Source organism: Microcebus murinus, chromosome 29 (assembly GCF_040939455.1).
Source record: "Microcebus murinus isolate Inina chromosome 29, M.murinus_Inina_mat1.0, whole genome shotgun sequence".
In the NCBI taxonomy this organism is placed as follows: Eukaryota; Metazoa; Chordata; class Mammalia; order Primates; family Cheirogaleidae; genus Microcebus; species Microcebus murinus.
Genome location: NC_134132.1, coordinates 3,796,177 through 3,816,592, shown reverse-complemented (window position 1 = coordinate 3,816,592; position 20,416 = coordinate 3,796,177). Strand labels below are relative to the sequence as shown.

Genomic DNA, 20,416 nt, shown 5'->3' with positions numbered 1-20,416 from the left:
TGCTTTTACCCTATTTACAAGGCAGTAAGTTAGCCTGTTACTCTTTCCAGAAGCTGGCAGAAGACGCGAGACTCCTGGGTCAGAGAGAAAGAACTTTACACAGTAGGTGGCATGAGCATCACGTCTGCTTCAGTCCCCTTTGTCCTCGAGGTCCAACGGAGGTGGCATCGGGGGGCCCGAGCGGAAGCTTTGCGAGTGGCGGGTTGGCATCCCAGCTGAGCAACCTCTGCTTGGGGAACCTGCTGCTTTCTAGTGAGCAGTGACACTGGTCGTTTCCCAGAGAGAGACAATGCTTCACCCCTGCTCACTGCAAACACAACCCTAAGCAATGGCCAGGTAAGGAGCATTCCTGACAGACTCAGAAGGACACGCAGGAACACAAGAGACCACAGGAGTGTCTCCCAACAAGCTGTGCACATTCCTGAATGTCCACGTCTGCCCCTACGGGGCTCACAGTCCCAGCCACTCCTTCACACAAAGTCCTGCCATGCTCTGCACATGGTGGGTCACAAAAGCAGCAGCACACGTCCCTCGTCAGAAAGGGACGTCGAAACACCCCGCGAATAGTTTATTCCAACAGCACACTCTGGGATTCCCCCAGCACACCCTTCCCTCGACAGGGTGACCAACCGCCTTTGCTTCTCTTCCTCCTTTCTGTTTGACCCTCTCCACCTCCAGAAGCTTCTCTCTGTTGACAAATGCACCAGAAATCAAGGAACAAGTGGACAGTGACTGGGATAGAAGCTGGTCTCAATCTGGGCAAAACTTGGCTCCAGAAGTCTTTACCTACATAGTTAAGGGAAGAGAAACCACTTCTGATAGCCCAGAAAATGAAAAATGATCGGACGGAATCCCACCCGACAAACGCTCACAGTCCGAGAGGCACTAGCCTGGTAGAGGGGGCAGCTCTCCTTTGCTATATCAATGATTTTTCAGATTTACATTTTTACTTCTCCAATAGCAGAAAACAATTTAAAATGCCAGATTCCTTAAAGTTAAGCAGCCCGTACACTATTTGTAACAAACAAAGCATGGAAATATAAATTCAATTAGAAAATCTGTAATTGCCATCAAAATAAATTATGTATTGAAAAATTAAGTAACTTCATAAACATACCTATTTATGCCCAAGAAATGTTCGTAGACGGGCTCAGATGGATGCTAATTTTGTTCTAAGCTAAGAAAATTACATTTAACACTTATTTCAATTAAGAACTACGGGGCAGCTACTATATTTTAGGTAGTTTTCTAGACATCTTTATATGTTATTTTATTGAAATTGTAATGTTCTACATAGGCTGCCATTAAAAAAAAAAAAAAAAAAAGACAAGTAGGTCTGTGGCCTCAGAATGACCCCCCAGGTAAGACCCAAGAAATGCTGGCACTGATCCAGCAGTGGCCATGGCAGACAGCTGTGCAGCACAGGGGACAAGTAGGGGGTCCGGGAGGAGGAGCAAACCCTCAGATCCAGCTGCCAAAGGAGAGCATGGAGACACACTCTCCTCCAGCGGGTGAGGGACAAAAGGGAACGAACCCTGGCATCAGTGACAAGCTCTAGTTTACAGACTGCCCTTCCCTAACCAGGAAAGCTGAAGTTCCTGGACACTGACAACACCTCTCCCAGGTGAGAATGAGCCAAAGCCTGCAACCATTCTAAGCAGTCACCTACTGGGAACTTAATGACCACCTCAGCACTCAATGCGTGCTCACCCCGCCAAGGTGCCGCGCTCAGGGTTGCGGGCGCATCATCTCATGGAATCTTTACAGCGACCCTAGAGGCTGGCACTGCTATTACCCACTGTTTGCCCAAAAGAAACAGTTCAGAGCGAGGAAGTAACTGCTCACGGTCACACAGCTTGGAAGCATCGAGATCCAGATTTGAACCCAGGGAGTCCCACCCTCAAGCCCTGTCTTAAATGTTGCCATATTCTCTGCCTGGCGCTGTGTGTGGGAAAGGAGGAAAAAAGTTAAATCACAGAAATAAAGAGTCAGTGTCTCCCCCCTTTTTAAATATCATCTCATACTGTCTGGAGCTCATCAGTGCAAACAAACAAAATAAATTCCATGGATATCCGTATTCGGTAATAAAAAACCAAACACGACATATGTGAATCTGTAGATTATGTTCATCACCACAGAATTTCAAACACCTAATAGCTTGTTTAAATGCAATATGAATATGAGAGATGACAAGGAATTTCAAATAATGCCTATGCCATCAAGCTTAATCTATTCAATATGCAATTTTATGTGCAAATTAATGGGCAGCCTTTGTGTTTCTACTAACGTAAAAGCCACATATGGAATCCATATGAAGCAGAGGTTTTTTGAATCTGCTCATTCCAAAACATGAGAGTAATACGTAATAAATAACCAGAATCGTTACTTTACATAAGTAAGGCTGATGTTAATCAAAACAACTGTGCCAAACCTTTTAGTAGAATCGAATGGAGTCAAAGTGCGGGGACTTGGCAACGTGGGCAGTTCAGCATGCGCACGTTCTACAAACACCACAGGCCCAAAGCCAACTTCAGCCCAGTTCAACATACAAATGGCAAACAGATGCCTTGTCCACCAGCAGCAGCTCACACTCAACCCATGGGTAAAATCCATCAAGACTCCCATTGTCCCTTCTGCACGCTGTTCCTACACAGCGATGCTTAGGACATCTGAGGCCCCCAAGATGCTAAGCTCACAGAACAGCAGTTCTGTTCCCTGTTTTATAAACTGGGGACTTTGGTTAACATATTGGTTGGGGAAGAAAAAAAAAAGAATTCCACTATTAAAGGGGAAGGAGATGGGAATAGTGGGTAGTAAAAACTAGGGCCTAAATGATTTTTAAGGTCCCTTTCAACATATAAGCCCTAAGATTACATAATCAGGACGCAAAAGACCAATCAAAGCACAGTTCCAATACTTGCGCACTAAGAAGAACCGCTGAAGAACAATGAGTTAAATATTTGCACAGCCATTCCTGTTCAAAAGAATTCCAACCTTCTGTTCTTTCATCAGCAGGTTAAATATTTTTAAGAGTGAAAAAGAGATTTAGCTTCCTTAAAAGCAAAAAGCTCTGTCTTCTCAATTTTGGAATTAAAATCACAGAAAGAAAGGGGCAGGTAAGTGGGAAATTCAACAGAAAGGACATTTAAAATTAAAAACTGCATTTTGAAAGGTTCTTAACAATAATTAACAATCTGTTGGCATCTCCAACTAAGATATAATAATTTCATAGTACAAAGAGTTTATTTTCTCATATCCATCTAATAACCAAAAATACAAGGATAGTTTTTTTTCCTGCTTATATTTTACATTCTAAAACTGATCTCTGGCTTTGAATTTTAAAAACAAAATTTCACTTAGTTTGCATATTTTTTCTTTCTTTTTTACATTTCACACACACACACATATATATATAGTTTCTTTCAGAATATTGCAGGGGCATAAATGTTTAGGTTACATATATTGCCTTTGCCCCACTCAAGTCAAAGCTACAAGCGTGTCCATACCCCAGACAGTGCCCACCACACCCATCAACTCACGGCGGACAACAGACTTAAACCTAAGTCATGAAACTATAAGAATTCTAGAAGAAAATGTTGGGAAAACTCTAATAGACACTGGCCTAGGGAAAGAATTTATGAAGAAGACTCCAAAAGCAATCACAGCAACAACAAAAATAAATAAATGGGACCTGATCAAATTAAAAAGCTTCTGCACAGCCAAGGAAACTATCATGAGCGCAGACAGACAACCCACAGAATGGGAGAAAATATTTGCAAGCTACACATCTGATGATAAAGGGCTGATAACTAGAATCCACATAGAACTCAGGAAAATCCACAAGGAAAACTCAAACAATCCCATTAAAAAGTAGGCAAAAGATAGGAATAGTTTGCATATTTATAGCATACTATGAAAAGGAAATTTTAGTCTCGTATCATGAATGAAAATATTTAGAGGTCATATGGTCATCAGGTAGTGTCTCTTTTTTTCTCCAAAGAGAGTACACATCTATAGTCATACACCACATGATGACATTTCAGTCAACAAGGGACTGCATTTATTAATATAATGATGGTTCCATAAGATTATAATGGAGTTGAAGAATATCTATCATGTAGTCAAGTCTTGATGATCCTGAACCTGTGTAGGCCTAGGCTAATGTGTGTATTTGTGTCTTACTTTTTAACAAAAAAGTTTAAAAAGAAAAAACATTAAATATAGAAAAACGCTTATAGGATATGGACATAAAGAAAATATTTTTGTACAGCTGTACAATGTGTGCATTAAGCTGTTATTACAAACCAGTTATAAAAAATTAAAAAATTTTTTAAAGTTATATAAGCTAAATTTATTATTGAAGAAAGAAAAATATCTTTTATAAATTTACTGTAGCCTAAGTGTACGGTATGTATAAAGTCTACAGGAGTACACAGTAATGTCTCAGGCCTTCACACTCACTCACCACTCACTCAATGACTCACCCAGAGCACCCTCCAGTCCTGCAAGCTCCCTTCATAGTAAATGTCCTCCTCTAAGGGTGGACCTTTTATCTCTTATATCATATTTTTACTGTATCTCTTCTACGCTTAGATACACACACACTTATCATTGTGTTACAACTGTCTACAGTATCCACTATATTAACATCATGATTTACATGATGGTTTGTGGCCTAGGAGCAACAGGCTACACCATCTAGCCCACGTGTGTAGGAGGCTACACATCTAGGTTTGTGAAGTAACTCTACGATGTCCTTACAACAACGAATCTGCCTGATACATTTCTCAGAACATATCCCTGTCATTAAGCAACACATGACTGTACTTAAAAAAAGATCAGTATTTATTATAATAGGCATCAAGGATCTATACCAATAACACATGTTTTAAAAAACAAGAACATAGATGGACATTTCTATGGGGCACATATTTTCGGATTTCACAAAACACAGAAGATATTTCTATTCTTTCTTAGTGACTCTGTCCCTTCACTTCTAAAATATTGATTCTGTATCTTTACAAAAGACAAGTAAAACATTATTTTCAAACTTTTATTAATTGTTTCAAATCCTCACTGGATAGCAACTTTAAAACTCTCAAAACATACAGTGAGAATATCAGGGACTATTAGGTCTGGCATGGTCAAAAAGAAAATGAAAATGCCACATACAGTTATATCATCTAAATCTCTCTCCATTCAACTCATTCTTTCCAAAGCCAATAGATGAAGCCAGAAAGAACTTGTACCAAAGAAACACCATCTTCCCCCGGATTCCAGTTATGAGATTAAAAGACAACCGACAGCCTTTCTCACGAGCTGCCCCGTGGGCGGCGGCTGTCCACCCCAGGTAGTAGGGCACCAACAACAGAACAGGGGCCTAGGAAGTTCCCAACGACATTTATTTAGTGTGTTGAGTTTTTGTTTTCCAATTACTTAACATTATGACTCCTCCTTCCTTTACAAGTACAGTTTTTCAAATACCTAAAAGGAGATTTATTGATTTTTTTTTTTCTGGTTGTGTGAAATTCATGTTTATTCACAAGGTATTTGCTCTGGGATGTTGAAAACACTCATTCTAAACGTTATCCTTAGGGGGAAATGTCAGCAGAGTCAGAAGAAATGCTTAAAAGCTAGTGATGTAACAGCACATTTTTCCTTTAAAAAGTTAATTAACTGAGGCTTGCTAAATTCAAACCCTCACGGATGACTACAACTGAAACTCTAAAATGTTTTGTTTTTTCATGTTGGGGTGTTTGCTGCTCTCAGAGCATTTGACTAAGTGTTTCCACTTTTAATGTAGTCGAACCAACAGAAAGTGTTATGGGGATTGTGATGAATTCCTTTTCCTTAAAAAAAAAAAGCGGTATTTGTGTTGTCATTTTGTTTTTACAATATTAAAGTACAAAGAAAATGCCCTATTCTAAAAAATGCATCACATAAATTGATTCATTCCGGAGTTGAGCATGAGCAATCCCTGTAGCAACTTGAAAGCAAAGGAGGGCAGGAGGAGCCCACTGAGATAAAACAGAGTCCCTAGGTTTTTCACATGGACTTCCTGTTAGCCTGAGACACAATTTCCCAAAGCATTTTCCTTTTTATGCCTAACGTGTAACCACTCCTTGGGCCTGGGGTTAGCAGCTTTTGAGAAATGGGAGATTTCCATCTTCTCTCCCCAGCACCATAGGAATAAGCCAACAATTAAACACATTCTCCCAACCTGTGCACCTCTAGAAAGCCATCCATCTCACTGATGGGTTGCAGCTTATGAACGCCTGCCTTCCCGCAAATTCTAATATTAAATGCAGTGCTCCCCAAAGTGAGGCTCCCCAGTGACCCAGGTGCCAGAAGAGACAATTTTAGAACATGGCATCAAATAACCTTGAATAAGAAAGTCATTTATTTTCAACTCTCTTTAAATCCCCTGGTCTAGTTAGGGAGAAAGTCTCCATTCGATGCCGGCATGTCGAGCACTGGCACCCTGGTTAACCTGCACCGTAAAAAAAGCAAACAGGCTCTCACTCAGGCCCCCAGCAGGCACCAGAGCTACCTAGAAGCCAATAAACTGTATTATTGTCATCGTAGGGCATTTGAATAGTGATTTTGTTTAAGTTTCCTTTTTAAATATACATATTTAACGTTTAAAAATGGAGCCACTTAAAAGGAAAGATTCAGTTCAAAATGGACTGGATCCTTGTGACTCAAAGTAACATCAGGCGACCGGAAGCCTCAGCATCTCCTGGGAGCTTGTTAAAGGGGCTGCCTCTTCAGCTCCTCTTGCCTCTGCTGAACCAGAATCTGCATTTTTTTTTTTTTTTTTTTTTTTTGAGCCAGAGTCTCACTTTGTTGCCTGGGCTAGAGTGCTGTGGCGTCGGCCTAGCTCACGTAGCAACCTCAAACTCCTGGGCTAAAGCGATCCTCCTGCCTCGGCCTCCTGAGTAGCTGGGACTACAGGCATGCGCCACCATGCCCAGCTAATTTTTTCTACATATTTTTAGTTGTCTAATTAATTTCTTTCTATTTTTAGTAGAGACCGGGTCTCACTCTTGCTCAGGCTGGTTTCCAACTCCTGACCTTGAGTGATCCTCCTTCCTCAGCCTCCCAGAGTGTTAAGATTACAGGCGCAAGCCACCTCGCCTGGCCCAGAAACTGCATCTTAAACAAGATCCCCACATGACTTACATGCACATTAAAATTTGGGAAACTCTGGGGTGGCACAAGAGTCTGTCCAAAACCACGCAGGCAGTTTGCAAATGGCTGCACTTTGGGACTCGCTGCTCCAGATGGTCAGGTGGCGATTATGCTCCAGACACTCCCCAAATCTGCTAGTGGACGTCAGCAGGACAAGGGGTAATGTGGTTTGTGTTCTCAAAACGCGGAGTCACAACCCAGCGACGAACTGTAAAATCAATGAATGAAACCAAACCAACAGTTTTGGGGGTGTCTCTGGCAAGCTAAAGATTACTTTAAATATGCTTCTAAAACATCCTGTCGCACTACACACATCATTCCTTTTTACCAAAGAATGTTACAGTAAAAGTTCTACTTCCCTCCCCTTCATCCCTTCTCTTCTCCCTTCCAGGACACACCTTCTCCCTGGGAACCAGTGACAAGGCTCCTTGCACCTACTGATTTATCACGCCCTGGCCTTTCCTCCCAGAGCTGAGCCCAGTTAGAGGGGAAATACAGCTTAGAAATATGACAGCTTGTGTCTTCTGCATCAGGTGACAGTAGGGGCAAAAGAGCACAAGGGCTCAGAGAATCCCATTTATGCCCCAGAGGAGCGGCCAGCTGGCCCCTCACTCACCAAGGTGGTTGGCCCATTTATTCAGTGACCCAGGTAGTTCAGGCCAACATCCCAGCTCTGCATCACCTAGAAGAACACACAAGGAGAAAACCCAAGCTATCTGTATCACTGACTCACTTTGCACCTTCGTAACCTAAAGGATTTGTCTGAGATACAGAGAGTAAAACAATAACCAAAATAGGCAGGATTTATGCTACCATAAATAGCTAAAAATACATAGTATAGCCATCTAGATAGTTCCAGAATATCCGGATTTAACAGATGTTATCCTTAATAAAGTATTTCTAGCTCCCTCTGCCTCCAGGTGTTAGGCCTAACATCAGAGCTAACATCGGATACTCAACTTCCCAGTAGAAAATACTAACAGGAGGCAGTTTGGTTTTGCAAAGGAAATGAAGAGTGAATCTAACTGGGTTATGAAAAATCAGAAAATTAGCAACAAACAATAGAAGCGAATTCATGGTCTGGTATCCATGATAAGAATTGCATGCCATTCATTACAATGAAAAGAACACTGTGAACATTTGTTAGATCTTTTTTCCTTTTAGTTATTTTGAGAATTTACTTATGCAGGCAGAACATTACAGAGAACAAAAAATATATGTTACAATGTAAGAATATTTTAATGGTTCTACAAGAAGTTGAGGAAAAACAACTACAAGAAATTATGGGTGTTGAGGAAAACAGAAATAATTGCTAATACCTACTGAATATTCCAAGCAATTGACACATATTAACTCCTCGAATCCTCACTACTTGGAGGTATTACTACTAAAGGCACCATTTTGCAGATGGGGGGGAGACTTAATTGCAGGTTGTTTAAATAACCTGTCTAAGGTCACAATTCTGGGAGTGGAGCTGGGGGGAAATTCAGACAAGCTTGAGGTCCAAACTCATTTATCAGCAGACGTTCTGCCTACCTACACCAGAGCACAATAATGCCCAAGTTAGGCCGAATCTTTTATTACTAATATTGTACCATATAAACAATTCTTCTAAAAGGTCAATGACCAGTGGAGACTTAAGTTAAAGGGCTGAGCTGTACTGATATAACTATAGCTCAAAACAGTTCTGAGAACGTTTGGTATTTAAACACATCATCAGTGATTAGAACTACTGACGTGGCAGAATTAAGTTTTAAGGCTGCTTGGGGGGATCTAGAAACAATTGGGGGAAATTTTTGTTGGAAGGAAAACACTATACTTTGAAAAATGCTTAAGTCAAGTATTCCTCTTTTATGAGGACTACTTAATTGAGTACAAAGCATTAAAATAGCTGGCCTGAATATTTATTAGAACACCAGCTGTTCCCTCCAGATTTTTAGAAATTCAAGCCTTAGTGCCAAGTGTAATTTAGAAAAATTTTTCAACACATGAAAAGAGCCCTATGTCTTGTAATACTTATCAAAACAGTAAATAGTAGCTGGAAGAGGTATAGAACATCACTATGGCTTTTCAATGAGGACAGCCAAAATGTTTTGCCATCCCCTTTCAAACACTATTTTGTTATTTAGCTTGGTCATTACATTACTTAAAAATTATACCTTGCAATTCATAATTAGCAATCCCTTATGTACATATGGATAATATCACAGTCCTAACCATAGGGTTTAGACACCATTCTGGTTTTGTTTTTTTGTTTGGCTTTGTTGTTGGTTTTTGTTTTTGTTTTAGGAGAGGTGCTAGCTGCAGTAAAACACCTCAGGGACATAATACAGATTTGTATTCAAAATTTTATTCCTTTCAAAAGATTTCCAATTTTGGAACCCAGCCATAATCAAATACTTAATTTTTTAAAAAAAGGAGGTAGGGGAAAGAAAGTCAAGAAAATAGTAAGAAAACTCTATGCACATTGTGAATATTTGACACTGAAACTTTTCTTTCTTAAGAAAACTGACAAATGTCATGTCTCGGTCTCCTGTGTCTGCTCTGCTGTCACCTGCCTTTGTGACAGTGCTGCAAATTCAGATATGGGGAAGAAATGTCCCTTCCCACCTTCCAGCAGCATCAATCCTACGAACCCGCCAGAGAGACCCAGATGGAGACAGCAACTCCCCTCCCTTGACTGAGCGTGGCCAGGGCTGCCGGCCACGGAGGAAGGCCAGGGAAGCAGAGGCTGGAAGGAACAGTGCACAGGGACGTTGACTTTTCGAAGGGCGAGTGGTTTGCTGTTGTTAAGTCTGGTGTCTACAGTCAGATCCAGTCCACCACACGGACACGTGCAGAGTGGCCCAGGACAGCCAGGGCAAAGGAACAGAAAGTCTCGTTCTTCACGGTGCCTGTCGAATAACTAACTGGCTTCCACCCCGCATCATGCTAATTGCTAGCATACTAATTGCAGCACAAGAGCTTCTCTTCGAAGAGATTTTTCTCATTTTGTTTTTAGGACTTTCAGGTTTAAAAATAAACTGGTGTTTCTAGATTAATACAAAATTCCATGAGGCATAAAATAGGCCACTTTTCTTTTTCTGGTAAGCAAAGCACAGTAGCTTCATGTGCTGGTGAAATCAGTCACCCTTTGGTCGCCGTTATACACCACCCACGCCCAGCTCTCCCAAGGGTCCCCTCCAGAGAGCAGTGGGGAGAAGGGGCCACGCCTTACCAAGAAAAATAAACCAGAGCTTCTCAATTTTGCTTGGGCACCACAATCGCTTGCAGGACTTTTCCCCCTCAACACTAACTCCAGGACCCTGTGCTGGATGGACCTACTGAATCAGACCACCCAGTGGGAAGGCTGAAGTTTCCTAAGTTACCAACCTCACGGCTACGCTACATGTACAAATGGGTGAAATAGCAACTACTCCTACAGAAGTCACCCATAGTTAGAGAGAGGGGCTTCCCATGCATGAAGAAATTTGAGAGATAAAAATCTACACAACTGGCCAGGTGCAGTGGCTCATGCCTGTAATCCTAGCACTCTGGGAGGATCGCTTGAGGTCAGGAGTTCGAAACCAGCCTGAGCAAGAGCAAGACCCTGTCTCTACTAAAAATAGAAAGAAATTAATTGGCCAACTAAAAATAAATAGAAAAAATTAGCCAGGCATGGTGGCACATGCCTATAGTCCCAGCTACTCGGGAGGCTGAGGCAGGAGGATCGCTTGAGCCCAGGAGTTTGAGATTGTTGTGAACTAGGCTGATGCCATGGCACTCGAGTGGGGGCAACAAAAGCGAGACTCTGTCTCCAAAAAAAAAAAAACCTACACAAGAAATAATATTTTTTAAACATACTTTAGCCATCAAGATTCAAAAATATCTAAAAGCTAAAATGGTGGTCTTCTTTTTATTTAAGCAGTAGACCCCTTTTTTCAAGCAAAATCCTTCATGGTACACCAAAATATCAAACCTATTGGCCAAGCTTCTCTAGAGGAAGTAGGGGTAGGAAGTAGGAAGGAAGGGGTAGGAAGAAGTAGGAGTAGGAAGTAGAGACGTACCTGCCCAGCCACCATCCCAACCCACTCACACCTTGAGGAAGTCCAGGATTGCTGGCAGAAGGCTTGAAACCACAGGACCAGAATAAAACATTTAAACAGGAGAAAGCTCTAAATCTAAATTGAAAAAATTAACTAGAGGGTCAGAGCTTCTGATTAGCACTTAGCCTACAGGGATGGGTTTAACAGAAGTTCACTTGAAAGAGAAGTGAAGGTTTTATTTCCCTAGAAAGTTAACCAAAGCCAACAGTGTGCCCCGGCTGCCAGGAAAAGCACGTGCAGTGTAGCCTGGGCTAACAACCAATATTTGTATTTAGAGATTTACCTTTTACCAAGCACTTTCACACGCATGATCTCATTTAATATTGGATAACAACTCTGCAGAAAATCATTTCCCCAGGTTTTCAGATGAGCAACTGAGGAACTAAGCAGTGAGAGTAACTTACTCAAAGTCAATCCAGACGGTGGCAGCAGCTCCTGCCTCCAGACACAGCCAAGCCTAGGGACTCACGTTCTCCGGAGGGGTGGGACAGCCTGTGAAACCTGTGTGCCATTCTGGCTGCTATAATAATAGAGGTGCATCCAAATGGGACCACCGGCAGAGCACCATGACCACGGCAAAGAACAATCTGGAAACAGCATATGAATAGCACGTAGAAGAACTAGAAGCTTTTAAAAGTAAAAGACAGAAGGTCCAGAAATGATATAATGGTTATTTTTAAATATGGGGAAGGAAGATAAGTCTTATTTTGTATCACTCGAGAGTTGCTTAAGCCCTTCCCCTTCTCCTTCCTGAAAAATTCAAGGTGGGTCCAAGCAGGTGGGCCTCTGCTTAGCAACAGGTAGGGGAGGGATGCTGTGGAGGCCCAGGGCAGGGTACCAGAGCAAGAAGGGTGTCCACGTGGTGAGGTGTGGCTGGCGGCTTGGGATGCAGGAGCACCAGCAAGTAAGGAGGACAGCCACGAGACGGAAGGTGGTGGCGGAGGCAGACTATTACATACCAGAGCTTTTTCAAATAAGTAAACAATTCAAATTGTGAAGAATAACGGGAGTTGGGAATTTCACTATCAAAGGCAGCTCGAAATATGAAAAGGAAAAAAAAAACCTAGAACAAACCCTGTGGTATCAGAGAGCAATTTTAGGCATCACCAGAAACTTCACGGTTTTAAAAGCACATCGATATAGAAACAAACACAGACGCAAATGTGTGTGAACAGAAGTGCACTGAGAGGACCAGGAGCAGTAACACCCGAATAGCAATGAGCACACCAAGCACCCAGATCTTGGCTTCTACATGCCATTCTCTACTACAGGAGCCAGAGCTCCTTGGGGAAACGGCTGACAGTACATTCGTTACAAGATGAGTTTAGAGCATCTTATTCTGCCGGAAATCAAGAAGTGCTCAAGGACTGATGTGATTAGTTAAAAGGGCCCAGGCACCAACACGAAAGGACGACGACTGTCCAAACCCGGAACCAGTTTAAACAAAGTAAGGGAGATGAGAAACAGATTATCACACACTGAAAAAAAAAGAAAAAGAAATCCATATGTTCTTACTAATGCAAATAAATTAACAAATTGAAAATTAGATGAGGAATGAGCTATTTACACAGTTTCAAAGTAGTTTGCCAAGAAAATATGTATAAATTACAGAAGGGAAAAAGAGTAACTATTTGGTAGACAAGCTTGACAGACAACACCTTAATTGAGTGACCATCATCAGTAGTAAGACAAACAGAAATGAGAGTCACTTAATGAGATACGATGAGAAAAACACAGCCCCATTTCTGCACTATTCCTGCCAGAGACGCACAGCCTGAATCTAAGCTTGTGGAAAGGACAAACACAAACTGGGGGACATTCTACAAAATAGCTGGCTTAGAATCTTCAAAAGTATCAAGATCCTAACAGCGAAGGACAGAAAGTCTAAAAAGGTATAACTAAATATAATGTGTAGCTCTGACCTGGATTCCTTTGCTTTAAAAGATATTGTTGGAGCAATAGGAAAACTTGAATGAACTCTGAGGATTAAATGGTGGTAATGTATCAATGGTAATGTCTTAGCTTTGATGGCTGTTCTGTGGTTACCTAGAATATCCTAGTTTACAGAAAATACACACTCAACTGTGTGACAGCCGTCACACCGCTAACTTGTTCTCAAAACAGCTCAGGATAAAAACAAGTTCTCTGTATCACTTACAATTTTTCTATAGGTTTGAAACTGTTTCAAAATAAAAATTAAAAATCAACTACAGCCGGGCGCTGTGGCTCACGCCTGTAATCCTAGCTCTTGGGAGGCCGAGGCGGGCGGATTGCTCGAGGTCAGGAGTTCAAAACCAGCCTGAGCAAGAGCGAGACCCCGTCTCTACTATAAATAGAAAGAAATTAATTGGCCAACTGATATATATATAAAAAATTAGCCGGGCATGGTGGCGCATGCCTGTAGTCCCAGCTACTCGGGAGGCTGAGGCAGAAGGATCACTCGAGCCCAGGAGTTTGAGGTTGCTGTGAGCTAGGCTGACGCCACGGCACTCACTCTAGCCTGGGCAACAAAGTGAGACTCTGTCTCAAAAAAAAAAAAAAAAAAAAAAAAAAAAAAAAAATCAACTACAATATATAGGAAAATGGAAGTTACAGGGAGCAGATCACATTTAGTTTGAGGACAGATGAAACTCTCCAATGATTAAAGTGGTCCAAAAACAGATTCATCTTTGGAAGGGCTGGCAAGATGTTACAGAGGAGGTTAGAGGAGATGATTCCTATGTACTTTCCAGTGATTTTGTAATTCCTTCATTCAACAAACATTTATTAAATACCTACTGTATTTCAGGCAATGTGCAAGACACTGGCTTATGAAAACGACTAACAGCTCCACCCTTAAGGTCCTTATGATCCAATGGAGCCTGATGATGTGTAAGTCTGAAGTCAGTAATTTTAAGGCAGTCATCACTGTTACACATAGAAAAACATGTGATTCAAGAATGCTGTCTTAATATCCCAATTTTCATTAGACTATATAATAGTTTATTATTCTATCATATTCTTTAAGAATATTTTCATCCTAACTTTTTTATGCTTGTGGGTGGTGTTAATTGTGGCATATGCAAAAACTTTATCACTTTTCAATTATGAACAGATGTAAATGGCTTACTTGATGTTTTCTTTTAGAATAACAAGCATCTTCTAAAATAAGTTTCAAACCAAAATGCTAGGGCAACAGTTATGGAAGATACTTAACACTCCAAAAGTGAACCCTGACATGCTCTTTAACACCTCAAAAGTTTCTCCATGGAGGAGCAGGCTGGCTTACACCTATAATCCCAGCATTTTGGGAGGCCAAGGCAGGAGGATCATCGCTTGAGGCCAAGAGTCCAAGACCAGCCTGAGTAACACAGTGAGACCCGGTGTCTACGAAAAATAGAAAAATTAGCCAGCCATGGTAGCATGCGCCTGTAGTCCCAGCTACTTGGGAGGCTGAGACAGGAGGATCGCTTGAGCCCAGGAGTTTGAGGTTGCTGTGAGCCAGGCTGACGCCACGGCACTCTAGCCTGGGCAACAGAGCAAGACTCTGCCTCAAAAACAAAAATGGAAAAAAAAAAAGTTTCTCCACATCTCTGTACTCCAATTTCTTCATATGTTGCAACAATATTATAATATGCTTAGAAGATGCTTTGAGATGCTTACAAGAAAGATACCATAATTATAAAGCTCTGTTAAAAATATAGATGGCTTTTACCTTTTGCCAGGGACTGACTACCTATTACAGTGGATGTTAAGACAGAGTGATCCATCTAAATGAGCTCACCTTGGCAATTTTATGGTGGGCGAAATGTTAGCTGATTTTCCAACTTTTACCCTTGGCTTCGTTTCAATCTTCCGAGCACATCATCAAGAGAGAATGTTTCTGCGCCTCCCCACTGCCCAACAGAGGGAGGGGCCAGACCAAGCAAGTCAGTGCTCAACTGCTCCCCACTGAGGTCTGTGCACCTTTTACACTTTTCCCATATGACACTTTCATCACCATATTTAGCTTTCTTCCTACCATCTCCCTGTAATTCAAAAGGCAATTTAGACTCCCATATGGTTGCCATCGAAGCTAACAGATGTCTAGCAAATTAAAACAAAAATTATGACTTATAAACTGCTGATGTATCATCATTCCAGAACATCTTGCAATTTATGGTGAATCATAAGAGAAGGCTTCCTACTTGATGCCCCCCCCCCCAAGGTTCCCTAAATCTCCCTCGTCTCTGAATTTAAGCCCTATGGAAGCAAATTAGATGCAAGATTCTGCATTCAACACTGGATAAACCTCCGCTTAAAGACACAACGTAATATCTGAAAGCATATCAGAAGAGAAATTTGGCCTCAAGTATGCAAGGCTGAACTAATCCTTGTACAGCAGAGAGAACAGAAAAATGACTTGGTTCTCCCAAATCATTCAAGGCTTCCATTGATACATGAGTTTTAAAGGGTTTGTTTGTTTTTTTTAAAATCTATCAAATCCATTTGCCTCTTCTTCTTGGCATAGCTTAAAGGTATTATCATCACCTAGTAGTAATGATGCCCAAGTACCAGACCAAGACATTCTAGGAGTCCTATAGCCCTAGATGGAACTAGTGTGAAATCTGGAGACAATAACAGTAATGATATTCACCATTTGTTAAATATTGAGACACTGTGCTAGGTAATACATTATCCCACTGAATCCTTGAAACTACAACTCCATTAGATAATGCTGTCTTTATAAACAAATTATGACTCAGTCCCTTAATACACCAGATTGTATTTTCCAAAGCTGGTCACAACACAATCAAAAGGTAGAATCTATTTCTTCACCCCCTTGACACTGAGCAGACTTCATGAGCACTTTAACCAATGGAACAGATACAAGTGACACTGCCAGTTCCAGGTATAGCCTCAACTGGCTGGAAGTTTCTTCTTCCAGCCTTAGAAACAGGAAGAAGCCACGTGTAGGTGGCACCTCTGGCTGATCTCTGGGAGCATCAATTGCCTGTCATCCTACCCCAAAGAGCCTGCAGGTAACTCCAGTTCCAGCCAAGTCTCACTGTAACTGCATGAGGCCCCCAGTGAGAACCGCCCAGAAAAGCCTGGCCAAATCACAGAACTGTGAGCTATAATAACACAGTTTTGTTTTAAACAACTACGTTTTAGCGTTGTTACAGAGCAATAAATAACCAGAACATTGAGATCAATTTTCTTGCCGGAAACAGTTCAGTAGGAGATCCAGAATCCAAAAGCATCCAGAGCAAAACATCTATTAATGGTGGGTGATAGGATGTAGGGGTTCAGTACTCAAAAGGAATGACTTTCAGACAAAACCCCTTTTTTCTCCTCCCTATCCCTACCCCAAAACAGTCTCAGAGTTTTCTGAGAAATGTCCTAGAATGCTGACACCCTTGATAAAATCAATTCCCTTCTGTCTTGAGTTGTTCCAATGTATAATAGAGAAAACAAGTTTTTCCCCCCCACCCTGCACTAACTAATGAGAAAGGAATCTGTACAAGATGTTGACTTTGTTACTCAGGATCTCATTACAATTGTTATATAAAAGGATTCAGATTTTATACATGAAGCTGTAATTCTAATAATAAAAATATATTTAATGACTCACAGGACTACATTTGAGATCCACGGGGGGATGGGGAAGTATGCATGCTATACCAATAACTGAATAAGCCAAGGAGAAATTAGTGAAAGATTTTTTGCTTAATGAAAGGATCTTTGAAGAAGAAATGAAAGTAATAAAAGTGTCAGACAAGTCTGAATAAGAGAGTATGTCTATAATGTAACAAGTGTCCTAGTATATGCTATTTCCATTACATATTAGTGCCTATCTCTTCTCTTTTTCCTCCCCAGTGTATTGTAACTTGATAGACTCTGTGCACGAACTTGAAAGAACCTTACAACTTCTCCAACTCCTTCATTTTAACAGCTGAGAAACTGAGGCCCAGAGAGTTAACTGACAGTCAAACTGCTGATTAGTATAAAAGAACCAAACTCTTAGAACTGGTGCTACCATAATGTTCAATTTTATTTTACCAAAGCAATATCTCTAAATGTTTTCAATGTATTTCCAATTTATTCTAGTGTTTCAGTGTGAAAATGAAAGATTAGGAAACCATGCTCTCTGTTAGCAATCTCTTTTTCATAATTGTATAGAAGTAACACCAAATCTGCTATTTTTGGCAATCACAGACAGGTTAGTGACTCTGTAGAGAGCAGAGGTATGCAACTTTTCAGAAGCAGGCTGAGAAATTATTGACTCCAGTTCTTCAGTCACTAACATTTTAGTCCGAATTATTTTAATCAAATAACATGCTGGTTTTCCTGCTGATCATCACTACAGACCATGGTACTAATAAATCCAAATAAACTGGGAAATTTAGATATGGGGAGATTTGGAGCAGAGCAGATAGGAAAGGTATAAAGGGATAACTAAGAGAAAGGTTTGGGGCACAGAAAGCAGCAGGAAGGTATGCAGGAAGCAGGGTCAATGAAAGGCCCTCAGATCCAAGGCCCCCACTTAACAATTCTGCCTGGGAGAGCGGGTTTAGTTCCACAGCCCAGGTCTCCTGGCAGGCTTCCTGTACCCTCTCCTCCCCACCTCTCTGAAGACCTTCAGAATCAGACAAGCTGTGGCTCTATTCTGGAACTGTCTATGCAAGCGTTCTGCAATTCTTTGAAGCTCTCCACAATTCCAGGGGTTCTGCTGCAACCTATTCCACAAATAAGGCTAAATTTGCCTCACGCACTCTACAAAATTACACGGACCGGTCACAGAAGCAGGCCCGAATCACTGTACTTCCCTTCCACCCTCTGCTGTGAAACTGCAGAGAAAGCCCCTGGATTCTTTTTGTTGCCGCTTGTAGCTGCTGAAACGTGCAACTTTTGGAAGTGTTGGCGTAGAATCAAGAGGCCTGGACTCACTACCCCAAGGAGGGCCAGTCCCGATTCCGTAGTCCCTGCCTCTCAAAGTCACAGAGTTTCAAGTTCCAGTAACATCACAGCGTCTCATTCAGAAACGTGACTACCCACCACCACTTTTAAACATTTCCAGATTTAGGGAGTGGGGAGAAAGAAAATAATTTCTTCTTCCTACAGTTGTAGCAGCTTTTGACTGCTGGGGGTGGGGGAGGACTGCCATCAGGGATCATGGACAACACTGGCGAAAAGCTGCCAGTGAGGGACTGGGTACGACACCTATTCGCTGCCCCTCGCGTTATCCTCAGGGCTCTGGGGACTGGTGACGCGCTGACACGGACAGTGGGCTCCAATCCCTTCCATCTCCTTTCACAAAATATGCACGACCAATGCAAGACACTCTCATAGAAAACAGAAAAGAAAATCAGCTGGTAAAGTGTGGTACAGATAAAAGAATGTGAACAGCTGTATTGATAACTGTTCTCACAGATGAATCTACTCAGGGCAAATGGCCAACATTAAAGGGGACTCCAAATAAATACACCCTGTGTCCAGACTACTGTGGGTTATTATCGACCCGCCGCTCGATCACTGTTTACCTCACATGCAACAGCAACCTGGGGACCCCCCCAGGCGGCCACCATCTTTACTTTCCACGAGGATGGGGGGGGGGTGACCAGAGAGGAAGAGGATGGGATGAGAAAGGCAGGGAAAACAACGTGGTCTTCGAACCAACGTTCTCCCTTGTCCTGGAGAACTCTTTGTCTGGCTGCTGTGTACATCGGCGAGATCACAGAAAAGGATCAAAACAAAAGAGTAGGCGTCCCAGCCTAATCACAATAGGTGCCCCGCACCGGGGTGCGAGCAGGGCAGGTCTGCATCTCGTGTCCAAGCATGTGCTCCCGGCTCCCCAAGGAAGCATGCCCTGCACACCTTCTCCTTCGCATTTCTCCAGGTTTCCCCAAACGGCCCGCTCCGTATCACTCCTTAAAAACGGAGGACGTGAGGCACGAACACATATGCTGATGGTGGCTTGCTATTATCCTGCCAGCGATATATATAGAAATAAATCCTTCCACCCGCGCGCCCACTGGCCGGCGCACGGTGCAGAGGAGCGCTGCCCAGCGGGCGGGCGTGCGGGCAGCGTTACTGACGTGCCCATCGCGGCCGCCGCGCATCCGCATCCACACAAAGCCCGGGCTGCCGCAAGGGGAGACGCGCCGAGCCCCGCGCAGACCAGCCGCGCCGCGCGGCGCCGAGCCCGCGCCCCACCGGTCCCTGCCACAAGGCGAACCTCGGTCGGCGCCGCCGGTCAGCCTCCCCGGGGTGACACCGCGCTCTGCCCACGTCCGCGTCCCGCGGGGCAGACCCTTCCCGCGGCTGCCCGCGTCTCCAACGCCGAGCCCTTCCTTTATCCGCACCCCGCTGTCCGTCCCTAAAGAAGCCACCCCAGGCCCGGCTGCCCCTAGCCGGCCCGGGTTTTCCTTTCACCTCGTCCCACTCCTAGAGAGGGAGAATGCCGCTCTCCCCAGGGCGCGGGCAGGCAGCGGAAGGCGGACGCCCCTGCCCCGCTCCGCGAGCGCCGAGGCGCCAAGTGCAGGCGGCGGGCGAGGGGACGCGGGGACGGGGCCGCCCGGCACGGCAGTCGGATCCCGGGAGCGTTCCAACTTACCCAGAATATGACATTGAAGCCGAAGATGAAGTATTTGATGCAACAACTGACTTCAGGACCCTTGTAGTGCTTCCCGGACATCCTCTGGGTTCATGAAGGCACTTGCCCCGGCGGCCCGAGTTCGGAGCCCCGACGCACCGGAGCTCGGAGCAGCCCAGGAGGCGCGGGGCGCGGGGACCGACCGGCGGAGAGCGGTCCCGCGCCTCCAGCCCCTCGCGCCGAGGCCGCCGCAGCCGGGTGGCCGCGAGCGGGGACGCGGCGCACTGCGCGCCCGAGCCTCGCGGGCCGGCCCGAGCACAGAGCGAGCGCCCGCGTGCGAGCGCCCGGCGGTCCGTCGGCCCGTCTGTCCGTCCCCGGCTCCGGGAGCGCGGCCGCGGCAGACGCTGGCGGAGACGCCGCTCGCCCGCTCCCTCCCTCGCCCGCCCGCCGCGCGCCGCCCCTGCGCGCCCCCCGCACGCCCCGCCCCGCCCGCCGCGCCGCCCCCGCGCCCCGCCCGCCCCCGCCCGGCCAGGCTGCGCGCGCACGGCCGGCGCTCCCGGGCGGCCCGGCTGCACGTAGCCGCCGC

General features: G+C 43.9%; 1 protein-coding gene across 2 annotated transcripts in view; it reads right to left on the bottom strand.

The window, feature by feature from the left end:
- The window catches only part of TSPAN5 (tetraspanin 5), a 156,671-nt gene extending 136,374 nt beyond the window's left edge, over positions 1-20,297 (bottom strand). The window contains exon 1 of one of the 2 annotated variants that reach the window (XM_020284572.2): positions 19,852-20,297. In XM_020284572.2, coding sequence (XP_020140161.1) covers positions 19,852-19,932 — 81 coding nt within the window. In that variant the 5' untranslated portion in view covers positions 19,933-20,297. The remainder of the gene's footprint in view (positions 1-19,851) is intronic. The other variant, XM_020284571.2, reaches the window with a different exon arrangement.
- Positions 20,298-20,416: the final 119 nt, after the last annotated feature.